Source organism: Nematostella vectensis, chromosome 14 (assembly GCF_932526225.1).
Source record: "Nematostella vectensis chromosome 14, jaNemVect1.1, whole genome shotgun sequence".
NCBI classification, from domain to species: Eukaryota; Metazoa; Cnidaria; class Anthozoa; order Actiniaria; family Edwardsiidae; genus Nematostella; species Nematostella vectensis.
Genome location: NC_064047.1, coordinates 6,360,833 through 6,372,896, shown reverse-complemented (window position 1 = coordinate 6,372,896; position 12,064 = coordinate 6,360,833). Strand labels below are relative to the sequence as shown.

Below are 12,064 nucleotides of genomic sequence, written 5' to 3'. Positions count from 1 at the left end.
AAGCTTTTTTTGTTACGTTTCTGGGGGATTTAACTCCCTGCACGTAAAAAATACAGTTTTCATCTAAAGATAAAACAGAGATAAGACAGCGTCTCGCCTACCATATAAAAAAAATATAATATGCGCCACAGCCCTTATTCGAGTAATTTCCGGCATTTGACGAATGGGCACGCCAGGGCAATATAATTCATTCTGAAAAAAACTCAGCATCTTTTAGGATCCATTTTTCTTCCTTGTTTTTGCCCGATTTAAGTCAATAAGCGATTGCAAATACTGCGAGGACAGGCGCACGTTACAAAAGGGGGGGTGCATAAATCGATCGCGGGTCCTTATTTATGATTTTGCTATTATTTGACGCGTATCTTTATAAGCTGGCTAATACGCCTCTGCTCTCAAATGAAGTCTCAAAGGCTTTCACGAAGAATTCTGAAAAATATAATTTTATCCTGCAAACCAGCGGTTCGGGCTAGGGGGTTAAGACGCAAACTGCGACGCTTGAATCCCGTAAGTTTTTGGCTACTGAATGGCATGGGACGGTCTTAGCAAAAACAATGGCAATACTTGTTACTCTGTATATATTTTTATCTCTTCAAATTTATAGGCTTTTCTATATTTTTTTTTTCAATTCCACGAAAGCTTTCAAGCGCAATCCCCCTTCGCATGGAACATTTTAAACGCAAAATACATATCATGAAAACGTCACGACTTCCTTGGCGTGAATTCCTACATTGTCACCGATATCCAAAAGCAAATAAGTATTAGAGAGGTATTAACCTTTTGTTTTGCTACTACCGGTTAAATTTGTGGATAAATCGATTGTGAGCCAGACGTCATCTAGCAGTGTCAGTGGAAGGTTAAACTTTACTTAAACAACAACTTACTGAAGCAGCAAGTTTACTAGAAAAACACATTCACTAAAGCAACACTGAAGCATGGGTAAAGACGGTACAAAACCTACATCCCAGCCAGGAGCAAAAAACTCCAAAGTCTCACCCGTGAACTCACCAGACTCGCCCAATCAACAGACTGAAGAGCCTACTGACAAACTCGGTGCTGAGGCAAGTGTAGCTGTTGACTTGGGCACTCAAGATGAGGGTGCCGGTCCCTCGGGTGTTCAGGGTGACGACACCATCCGTCCCGCCCTGGCTGGGGGCAAGCCGTCCCGTGGTGGTGGCCTCTGTGGGGTGCGCCTGGGGCTGGTGGGGGTGGGTGTGGTCGCCGTGACTGCTCTGCTCGGCTCGTCTGGACTCGGTGCGACTCTTTATGGCGTGCATAAAATTCAAGCCATGAAATCAGGTAATGAACTATAGGTATAACAAAGTAAGAATACACCCAGACGTCCGCTCAGTCATCGGTGCAACCACATTATCTTTGCGGGTACCATGCTATCATGCGTGCGCCGACACAAAGTGATCTGAAGCACATAGCTCCCAGCCCTGTAGAAAGCGCCCTGCAAAACGCTGCCAGCATTGCAAGTGGGATCCTGGCGGACGCTGGCTTAACAAGGTTATCGCTGTTTACACACAATGTTAGAAATTTCTGCAAGGTATTTCGCCATTATTCCCTTTGTTTTGTGGTCAGTCGGGCGAGACTTTGCTAGCAATGTCGGCCGATGTTGGCGCTGTTTTCACGGGGCCTTTTGCCATACCAGAGCACTCTGTGACGGCGCTTGAAATTTCTGAAGTTCAGGCGCGTACACAGGGGGGTGCGCGTGGTGTCTTTTGGGTCATTCCTTATTAAGGAATCTTATGACTGCGCACCCCCCCACCCCCCTCAGCCAATCCTGCATGGGAACGCGCCTGAGGTTTACCTGTAAGCCTTGGGTTTCTGGGGAGCTCCTGTGTTTAAAGTCATGCTCGTGCATGTATATGATTTTATTTCTACGCCAAACAAACACACACACAAAACAACAACTACAACGGGGAAGACGTGTGTTTCACTGATCTAAAAGGGTGTTTTAGATAAAAAAATATCTTAACTTACACACGTTTGTCTAATTCAGGCGGCGGTGACAACCGCGAAAAGGAGCAAAATCATGTGTATTTTTGTCTACAAAGATGTAATAAATCAGTGCGTATCAAAACAATGTTTTTTCTTTCAATCTTGGAACAAACAAATTAAGGGAATTCTTGCGCAAAGAGACATGACAACAACATCTTTATGACGCGGGGCATTTAATTTTTATCGAAAACCCATTAAACAAAATTGAAACGTCATTTTGATTGGAATATTTGTGAGCGTATGTGACCCAAAGGCTAATTCTTGAAATAAACACTTCTATCTTCTATTAAGATGAATGATTTGCATCCGTTATTCAGCTATCCGAAGCTTTTCGTAGCACAGTTCACGGCGAAAACAGGCGCATGCCCAGGAATGGGTGAGCGGGACTACGCGGAAAAGAAGCAATAACACTTCTACTAAACGGTCCTTAGTGGCACAAGCAAGGACTTACGACCATGCCGTTCTTTGTACGACACTCGACCATTTCAGCTCTGAGAAACTTAAACGACGAACATGTTAGTTTTTCTTACCGAGTATTTAGAAATTCTCTGCGAGAAATATTGAGTTTGGAAAAGGGCGCACAAGTAGACAAGTAGTCAGTCTGTACGTCTGTCTTCTAATTAGAGAAGGCGGTTACCAATGTCAAATTTAAATATTTTAAAGCCCAATTTTTAGACCACAAACCAAACAACAATCACATGAAAATTCATTTGTTTTAATAAGTGCACTTCCATCAAACTAGTGGAAGTGGTAGTTACGTTTTAGATGAGTTTTTATTGCGCCCACTGTGGCAATGTGTTGCTCACGAGCTGGATTTTGACTTTGAGATTAAAAAAAATTGGGTTCTAGTTTGTTGCTATAGCAGTGAAGGGGATATCGACATCAGTTATACTACGCTTATAACCTAGGTCTATATGTTCGCCTTTGGCCATTGTTCTGATTTGTTCAGTCACTCACGTGCTTGGATTGTCTAGCCAATGTTCGCGATCTAAACATTGTTTTTTTTTCTCAAAAATTTAGAATGTTCCGAGCTAAAAGGCTTAAGTTACCATCTTTTAACTTTCAAGGAAATATTTTGAAAAACCTAGCGTTCATATTTCCCTCTGTAGCCACCATCAAGGTGCATGTGAAGAGCTTTAGCTTGATATCGCGCAAAAATCGAAAAACCCCATATCATGTTGAGGAGAGACTGGATTGCCACCATCTGTATGATAAACGTATGTTACCAAATTCTCCCCTTCCCCTCAGAGAGGGGATTAAGATTGACACCCGTGATTGGCAATATAACAGTCATGTTCTGCTCCGTTTACTTATTTCAGGACAAGGTTGGTCCGAATGGACGAAATGGTCTTCCTGTTCTGCCCTGCCTTGTGGGAGGGGCGTCAAATCACGTGTTCGCATCTGTCAATCATCTACCTGCTCGGGTGAAGACAACGAAGAAACATGGTGCTATTCGTCATCTTGTTCAGGTATGCATTGTTAGTAAAGGTTAGGAAACGCGTTGAACTTCATAGGACATAAAGCATACAAAAAGTTTTGTTTCAGAATAAAGGACAAAAACGAAAAATTGGCCATTATATTAAAAAGGCCCCAACCATTAACTGTCTTGCGATTGAGACTGAATAGATATAATGGGTAAGATTTTAGAACTCTTTGTTTAATTTGATTCTTCCTTTATCTATTTTTTATCGTGTGTAAACTTGCAGATTACGATACCTGGTCAAACTGGTCAAACTGGACTACATGCAGTGTCACGTGTTCTGGTGGTGTCCAATCACGAACCAGGTTCTGCTTGAATCCTTTCCGTGGATTAGATCGGCCTGCGTGCCGGGGAGATAACCAAGAGGAAAGAATTTGCAACAACCATCCTTGCAAAACGACTGCGACAAAATGTAAGGAAGCGCAACACCAACCCCACATCTCCTGCTACCGTTTTTGCGCAAATGTTTTTTTTTCTTTTGCACAAGTGACGAGTGACGAAACGTCTTATTTTGCCGGGTTCTGTCCGATACTGTGTTTCCTATGTTTCCATTTTGATATTCTAAAAAAAGAACAAAAAGTACACTTACCTTGCAGGATAATTGTAATTCTTAGAATTTATATGTAGCAATTATTACTATTTCGTGAGTTATTTGCTCATGCCCGAATAGGCTCGCATAATTAGGTCATAATATGGAGTATGGTAGCGGATGGTTCTCCACTTCATGTCATTGTACACATTCATATCAATCGTGCAGTAATTAGTAAAATAACATAATGTTTTGAATGTATAAAGTTTATTTTTATCATTTGCGTCAAAGCAAAAGCGATTAATTTCAGTCATCATATTGGAGTAAAAACAACTGTAAAGACTACACAATGGTCCCCTTATTACTATTATTACATTTCAGGGCTGTAGCAGGGGGTGGGGCACTGGGGGCACGTGCCCCCCCCCCTCTCCCCAAATATTATAAAAATATATAACGAAATAACAAGTAGGGGCGTGGCTGTACCCCCATAATTTTTTGATGTTTCTGTACCGTGCCCTCCCCTCCCCTCCCCTCATTTTGTCGAGGCCTAATACGGCTCTGCATTAAAAATGTTGTTACTATGTTGCATTTAATTTTCGTATTCGTCATCTGTAGTGTGCATATATATTATTGAGTATGTCGCATCTTAATTTGAATCGCTCAGTAAACGGCGGCTGGTCCTCCTGGTCCAACTGGACCGCGTGTAACGAGACCTGCGGAGGCGGAGTCAAGTCACGCAATCGTACCTGCACCAGGCCCTCTCCTCGTTACGGCGGAGCTGACTGTCAGGGGGAGGGTGACGAGATCAAGTCGTGTCGTACGTTCAAATGCCAAGGTGATAATTCTTTCCTATTGTGCAATAATCATGCTTTTATTTTATTTATTTATTTATTTTCCCCGTGGTAGAAGAGGATTCAGCTTTTATTTCGCCTGGAACGGAGTTTGTCAGTGTACACTCAGGGATAGAATCCATTCTAGTCTAGTATCTAAAAGCCAATCCCTGAGGAAGGTTACCCAATCCATTGCTCCTAACTTCACCTAATGCTAATTGTTTTTTTTTTTACTTTTCGTGTCTTAAAGGCCTGGAGTCTTATTCTAATCTGACGTGGATTGACGATCATTACTTAGAGGATCTATATAGGTTCCTTGTGGAGACAGAAGTCAGCGCTTCGGCAAACTGGAGACCGTGCTATCAAAGCTACTATAACGCAGGGTCAGCCCGGATGTTTCACAGTGGATGCAACAGCAGAGGGCCCACAGTAACCATTGTGTACGTCGGGGATTTTGTATTTGGTGGATACACGGATGTTTCATGGGGGAGTAAGTGTTACTATCTCATACCGATCTTATTTTTATCTTTATCAGATTGGGCATTGTTAAGATTCCAGACAGATGGATTAAAAGGGGGAGTTACTTAAAAAGGGGTATAATCAAAAGAAGAATGCAAATATTGAAGGATTTTTTAGGCTCTCAGAAATTTTCCAAGAAAGGGTGGGGGTGACAAATCAACTTCTTAACCACCCCTGGATCCGCCCATGAACTATTATCATCATTGCAACCATCATCCATCACAACATCATCACCATTATAATCATTTATCCTCATCCACACCACCACAAGCACGAAAATCATCAGCATGATCAATATCAAGCACGACAACACTCACAGGCACCGATATTCAAGATATTACTACCGCTATTATTACCATCTCCCCCATCATAATCTTCATCACTAACATTATCATTATTATAATCATTGTATTATTGTTGCAACAGTATTTTCTCCTTCAACAAACTATTATTTTACCGTTTAAGGCTTGGAGAGATATAAGACTTCAAGGGATTCGTTTCTGTTCATATTATACGGCCCACAAGGATACAAGCCAACAAAGCTTCCTTTAAAAACCTCCCCCTGCGAGTATGCCATCTATGACGACAGCTCTTACGGGCCCACTTTTGGAGGAGGGCATGATTTGAGGATCGATCTCGACAACCCTAGCCGGTCATTTAGCAGTCCTTATTCGTACGAGCGGCCCCCAGGGTGCTACAATAGAACAGCGTGCGGCACGCTGGTGGGGAGTCAAAGGTTTCGGCCTGATTGGGTCGAGGTGTTCTACGATGCAAACTTTGACCAAGGTATTTAAAAATAAAAAATAAAAAAATTACTCATAAACACTGACAAATGAGCAACTGCACGATAGCCTGCTAGCTCTTATTGGGGTTATCTTATTTAAGGTTATGTAAGGACAGAACTAGTAGAAGGCTAGAATAATTAGGGGAACACGATACAGAAACATTGAGAAATATTGGGGGCACAGCCACGTTTTAAGATTATGTTTTAAGAATATGGGGTGTTTTAAGTTTTAAGAATATGGGGTGGGGCGTGTCCCCAGTGGCGGCGTTATAAGGCCTTGAATTGACTCCCTAAACACCCTTCAACCGAAAAAAAGGCTTTTGCATTGACGATTCGTGCAATCCATTTGATGCAATTTCTCGCTTTTATATGTATTTTTCTTATGTATCTGAGATGAGCATATTATATCTGCGACCCGGAATCCATTACGTATACAGCGTTGGCCACAATCTAGTTTTCGTGCAATCCATTTGATGCAATTTTTTTCTTTTATGTGTATTTTTCTTATGTATCTAAAACCCTTAAAAACTTAAAATTAGCATTATACTTATGTGGTTATTTTATACTCTTGTGACGCTTCAATGATCTAGGCTATACAATGATCAATACAATGATCTAGGCTAAGAAACAAACCCATTTCTCGACATCTTGCAGGAGGTCTTACATCCTCATCCATCTTAACCGAAAGTAGAGGCGACACCTACTGGCTATACAACCAACTAAGGCCAGTGCAGCAGAGTCCCTCTAGTACCTGGAGACTTTGCTATAGAGCCGGTTCACATGGATGGGCTGCCAGCACGTTCCACAGCTATTGCAACAACATGGGACCAACCGTCACCATAGTGAAAACGAGCAGCTACATCTTTGGCGGTTACACGGACCAGTCTTGGACAGGTAAAATAGGCGTATTTGTTACAATGGTCATTGCCGATCAGTGTCAAACTGTTAAGGTAATTCCCTTGAATTGCACTGCGCACCCCTTCTGCGCATAGTGGCGCGCGCTGTTTGTTCGAATTTTCCGGTATTAAGTGCGCGCGCGCCACAGTTGTACAAGAAAACACAGCAAAAGGCGCGCTTTTTCTACTTAAAATCGCTTTGACAGAAAAATGAAGTCGGTTACCCCCATTTTTTATTTGCTCAAATATTTAAATATATACGGAAAAAATGATATACTGAAAGAAGAAAAAAAGTTGGGTTGTAAAAGTTTGTTTATTTTCTCTTAAAAGCCGTTAAATACTTCAAAATGGCGCTTTTTACCGTATAAATAGTGGCGAAAACAGTGTCTTTCAGTGCGATCTCTTAAATGTGATTTGTTGAGATCGGATTTTGGTAGCTCGACAAACAGAACTTTATTTTCTAAAGACTATAGGCACTTTTTTCGAAAACTAAAAGTTGGGACAGGGGCTCATAAGTAGGGGCAAGCATCTGTACTATATAATCGTCACGGCGTTTCCGAGGATCAGGCTATTTTGAGACGCGCGCCCACGAATGGGCCAATCAGTTACGTTGGCGTCGGTCGCGCGCGAGTGACGTGAGGCTGCACGCGCAAATGGCAGTTAGGAAGAATATTTTTTATCCATCATCTGTTGGTTTTGTTCGTTTACCAAAAAGGAATTTCAAGCTAGAATTCAAAGTCGTAGGTAGGATTGAATTCATATTAAAGAAGAGAGCAACAAAAGTCAAAGTACCAAATAGAGAACATAGCTTTTTGTGAGACTGCGCGTGCAGTTGAGCTCAGCCAAAACGTCAACACAAAGGTCGCATCTGGTTGGCTAATCCGCGCGTCTAAAAATAGCCTGATCCTAGGAAACGCCGTGACACCTATATAGTACCAGAACATGGGGAAGTTGATTGCCCCTACTTATGAGCCCCTGGTTGGGATTTTTCCTCGCACGATCAGTAAAAACGCGTCAAATCTACGCCCCTCTGTTGTGAAAACGAGTTCGGTACCCCCATTTTTTTATTACATTTTTTGAAAGCCCTTAACTTCAATATTGTTTATGCCAAGATTAAAAAAAATCTGGGTTGTAGAACTTACGAATTACCTTAAGTTTTAAATCAACTGTTAGCGGTAACCAGTTGTCTCGTCTTAGTGCCATTGGCCTACGTCTAAAATGTCAAGAGATATTTCCACGCTCATGGAGATGTTTAGTTCAACATTTACTCAAAAACATCTAAAACCTTTAATATCACCAAGGGCGGTGCACTGATGAAATTCATATAACATATGCGCCTATGCTTATCAGGAGCGTACCCAGGATTGGCTGAGGGAAGGTGCGCAGTCATCATATGGAAAAAGCCTAGTATTTGAAGATTCCTTTATAAGAAATGACCCACTTTTTGACCGCCAAGAGGGTTGCGCGCTTATCCCGCTCCTGGCTGACTGCTCATACCAACCAGAGTGATAAAATGCTTCCATGCGTGCATCAAAACTTCCTGAATAGGCCTTTCCAGCTATAAGCATGCGCGCGCACTCACCATGGGAACCTAACTCAACTACCAGCATGCAGCGCGCGTTTCGTTTGATGTAAACTTAAAAAAGCGCGCGCTGCATTCTGGTAGTTGTGGTAGGTTTCTATGGTTATGCGCGCGCAAACTTATAGCTGGAATGGCCTATTGTCTTCTCTTCAGTAATTGGGGAGTCAGTGCCCTTAAAAGAGGAAGGGGAGCGGATCTAGGAGCAGGGTTTAGGGGGCTTAAACACCCTTTTGAGCTGCCAGAAAGGCATATGTAACAAAAAAAATACCCCCTTCCCCCTTTGTCACTAAGCCGAAGCCCCCCTTTAACGAAAAGCTAGATCCGCCCCTTAGACGTGGGTTGTGGAATGCATCTTTAACTCGGGTCACACAATGTAAGATGTCAAGGTTTTGCTTTGTTTAGGCTGTAATTGCTGGAAGTCATCAAGCAAGTCCTTCATGTTCACTATTTACAACACGTTCGGATACAAACCTGCAAAGCTGCCACTCAGATACTCACCTCATGGACATGCCATCTATGATAACTACGGCTACGGACCCACATTTGGAGGAGGTCATGACTTGTATATTACTAACTATCCAGATAGAAACACCAACTCTTATAGTTCACACACCTACGATCGACCCAGGTGGTGTACGTCTGATAGCTGCGATGTACTGGCTGGAAGCACTAGCTTTTATCTTAGTGATATCGAGGTTTTCTACGAAGTCTTCTAAACTTTTAATAATTAAACTTTAAGAGACAAAATCTTTGAAAGGGCCAGAGTTTGATAAAGATTTCTTGGAAAACCAACACATATAGCGTTTGGACGTTCATCGTTTTTCATTAACACACGGCCCCCTGGCCTATCAGAATACACGTTAAAATTCACGTTAGAAATCACTAGAAGACTTTAAAAATACAGAAGCTTATTATCCGGGATTGTCCACGCCCTTATCACAGGTCCCTCTCAAGTGCTTACGGACATGTTTCTATGGCTGGTTCATAACAGAGCTTCTGTAGACCGGGATTATCGCACACCATCTCGCACCTCCCGCTCGCTTACTTAATTTTCGTACACTTTGTGTTTAATAAGCGCGAGATTATTTCTTAAGCGAAAAGTAGTCTTTGGAAATTGAGTCTTTTTATTACTTTAAACTGCATGTGTGGATGAACTATTATTTTGAATAAGCATATATCAATGTATAGTTATAGAGTGTCGTATTTCTCATCGTCGACGACAACCCGCTGACCAGCACTGACATGGTTCATCATTAGGCGACATATAGCCAATGTATAGTCTAATCTAATCTTTTTTTTAGAGACTCGAAATTGTTACACCTTTGATCTTGATGAAGATTTTTTTTATCGTCTTTCAATAAAACTGTAATCATAATTTTAAGGGAGCTGGTAGTTTTTCTTTTAATTTGGGCCTAAGTAAACCAGTTGACCAATAGCGGCGGGCAGATAGAGGGACTTTTTCTGTAAGCAAGTAAACCAGAGTTAAGAACAGTTTTGGGGATTTTCACAGGTTTTGTAATAAAAATCCTCAATACAATTAGGACTATGCATCATGGCTTAGCCATGTGGCCACCTAGAAAGGAGCACGGAGGAACCCCAAAAGAGGACACACAGGAACCCCAACAGAGGACACACAGAAACCCCAAACAGAGGACATACAGGAACCCCAACAGAGGACACACAGGAACCCCCAACAGTAGAGGACCACTGCTAAAAAAGTTAAAGTTATTTATCCTCCACGTACAAGGCGGCACACGGAGCCCTTTTATGTTATAACTCCCAAAACTCAAAATGCTGCATTTACATACGGAAAAAGCAATAACGTTTAACGTATATAAATATTTGTTATTTAGAATGAACGTTTTGTTTTGTTTAGCACGATGGCAAACAATGTATACAGTTCGCTACGGCCTGGAAAGTGAAATGTACTTGATTCGGTCTCTCTTAGCGGCGCGGAAACTTTGTTTGTTAAAAAAACCCTCGAAGCCTTTTACAAACGACTTGATGTCAACCCTTAATTATGCTTTAAGAATTGGAAGTGCTTTCTTCTGCTTTCCCTTTGTCCATTACCGCAATTCCTTGGGGAATTTCGGGGACTCCTGGGGATCGTTTCGGGTCCCGGGATCAGTTGGGGGACTTTTGGGGATCATTTCGGGTCCTGGGATCGTTTCGGGTCCTGGGATTATTTCGGGTCCTGTACAGGGCTCAAAACGACCAAATCTTTTCACCTAATATTTTCGCTTTAAGAAATATTAAATATTATTATTATATTTCCAGTTCTACTTTTAGTGACCTCATTGATGAGGTCACGTGACCATCTCATTGCACCCCACTTGAAACATACATGACACCTACCAAGTCTGGTTGTCGTACGATGTTTCTTTCGTGAAATATATATTTTCTATTTTGTCGACGTCAGCAAATTTTTGCTTTAAGTGACGTCATTGATGACGTCAAAAATCACACGAACATATTGTTGCGCATCCCATGACACATACCAAGTTTGGTTGTCATATGATGTTTTGCTTAGGAGATTTAAACATAGATATGACATCGGGATAGTTTTGCTTAAAGTGACCCCATCGCCATCATATGAATGTTTTATATTTGATGACGTCAGCATATTCTGCTTCTATTGACGTAATTGATGACGTCACAATCACGTGACCATATTGAAGCACCCCCCTTGACACCATCATGACAACTACCGATTTTGGTTGTCAAACGATGTTTCTTTAATGAAATATAGTTTTTCATTTTGATGACGTCAGCATATTTTTGCTTCTAGTGACGTCATTGATAAAGTCACAATCACGTGACCATATTGGTGCACCCCCCTTGACACCTTTATGACACATACCAAGATTGGTTGTCATTTGATGTTTCATTCATGAGACATGGATATTTTTGATCGGAATAGTTTTACTTTATTTATGTCATCGATGACGTCAAAAGCCCCCGTGACTTTATTGCGCCCTCTTGACACAAACATGACACCTGCCAAGTTTGGTGGAGAAACAATGTTTCTTTCAAGAGATATTAATGTTTTTTTTTATTTTAATCAAGTTTTTTGCTTTAGGTGACGTCATCGACAATGTCACACAACTCCTGACCATATTGTTGCATTCTCCTTGACACCTACATGACACATACCGAGTTTGGTTGGCATACGATGTTTCGTTCGTGAAATATAAATATTTTTTTTTCTTTTGATGGCGTCAGCATATTTTTGCTTCTATTGACGTCAAAGTTTTGCACAGCTCCCTTGACACATACATGACACCTGCCAAGTTTGGTTGTCATACGATACTTTTTTAGGACACATGTTTTTGGGGCCGGACGGACGGACGTACACCGCGTCACGAAAAATCAAATCGATGGTTACCAATATTTAATACCATATTTTTCTAGTATACTACTATTTCTTAGGTATGGGGCTCCGC

General features: G+C 41.6%; 1 protein-coding gene across 1 annotated transcript; it reads left to right on the top strand.

The window, feature by feature from the left end:
• Positions 1–642: 642 nt before the first annotated feature.
• On the top strand, positions 643–10,002 carry LOC5500053. Its single transcript, XM_032368538.2, has 8 exons — positions 643–1,296; positions 3,321–3,470; positions 3,708–3,893; positions 4,675–4,845; positions 5,091–5,330; positions 5,825–6,145; positions 6,798–7,037; positions 9,024–10,002. Exons 1-8 carry the CDS (start codon positions 933–935, stop codon positions 9,335–9,337), a joined length of 1,986 nt encoding a protein of 661 aa, XP_032224429.1. The 5' UTR covers positions 643–932; the 3' UTR covers positions 9,338–10,002.
• The last annotated feature ends 2,062 nt before the right edge of the window (positions 10,003–12,064 follow it).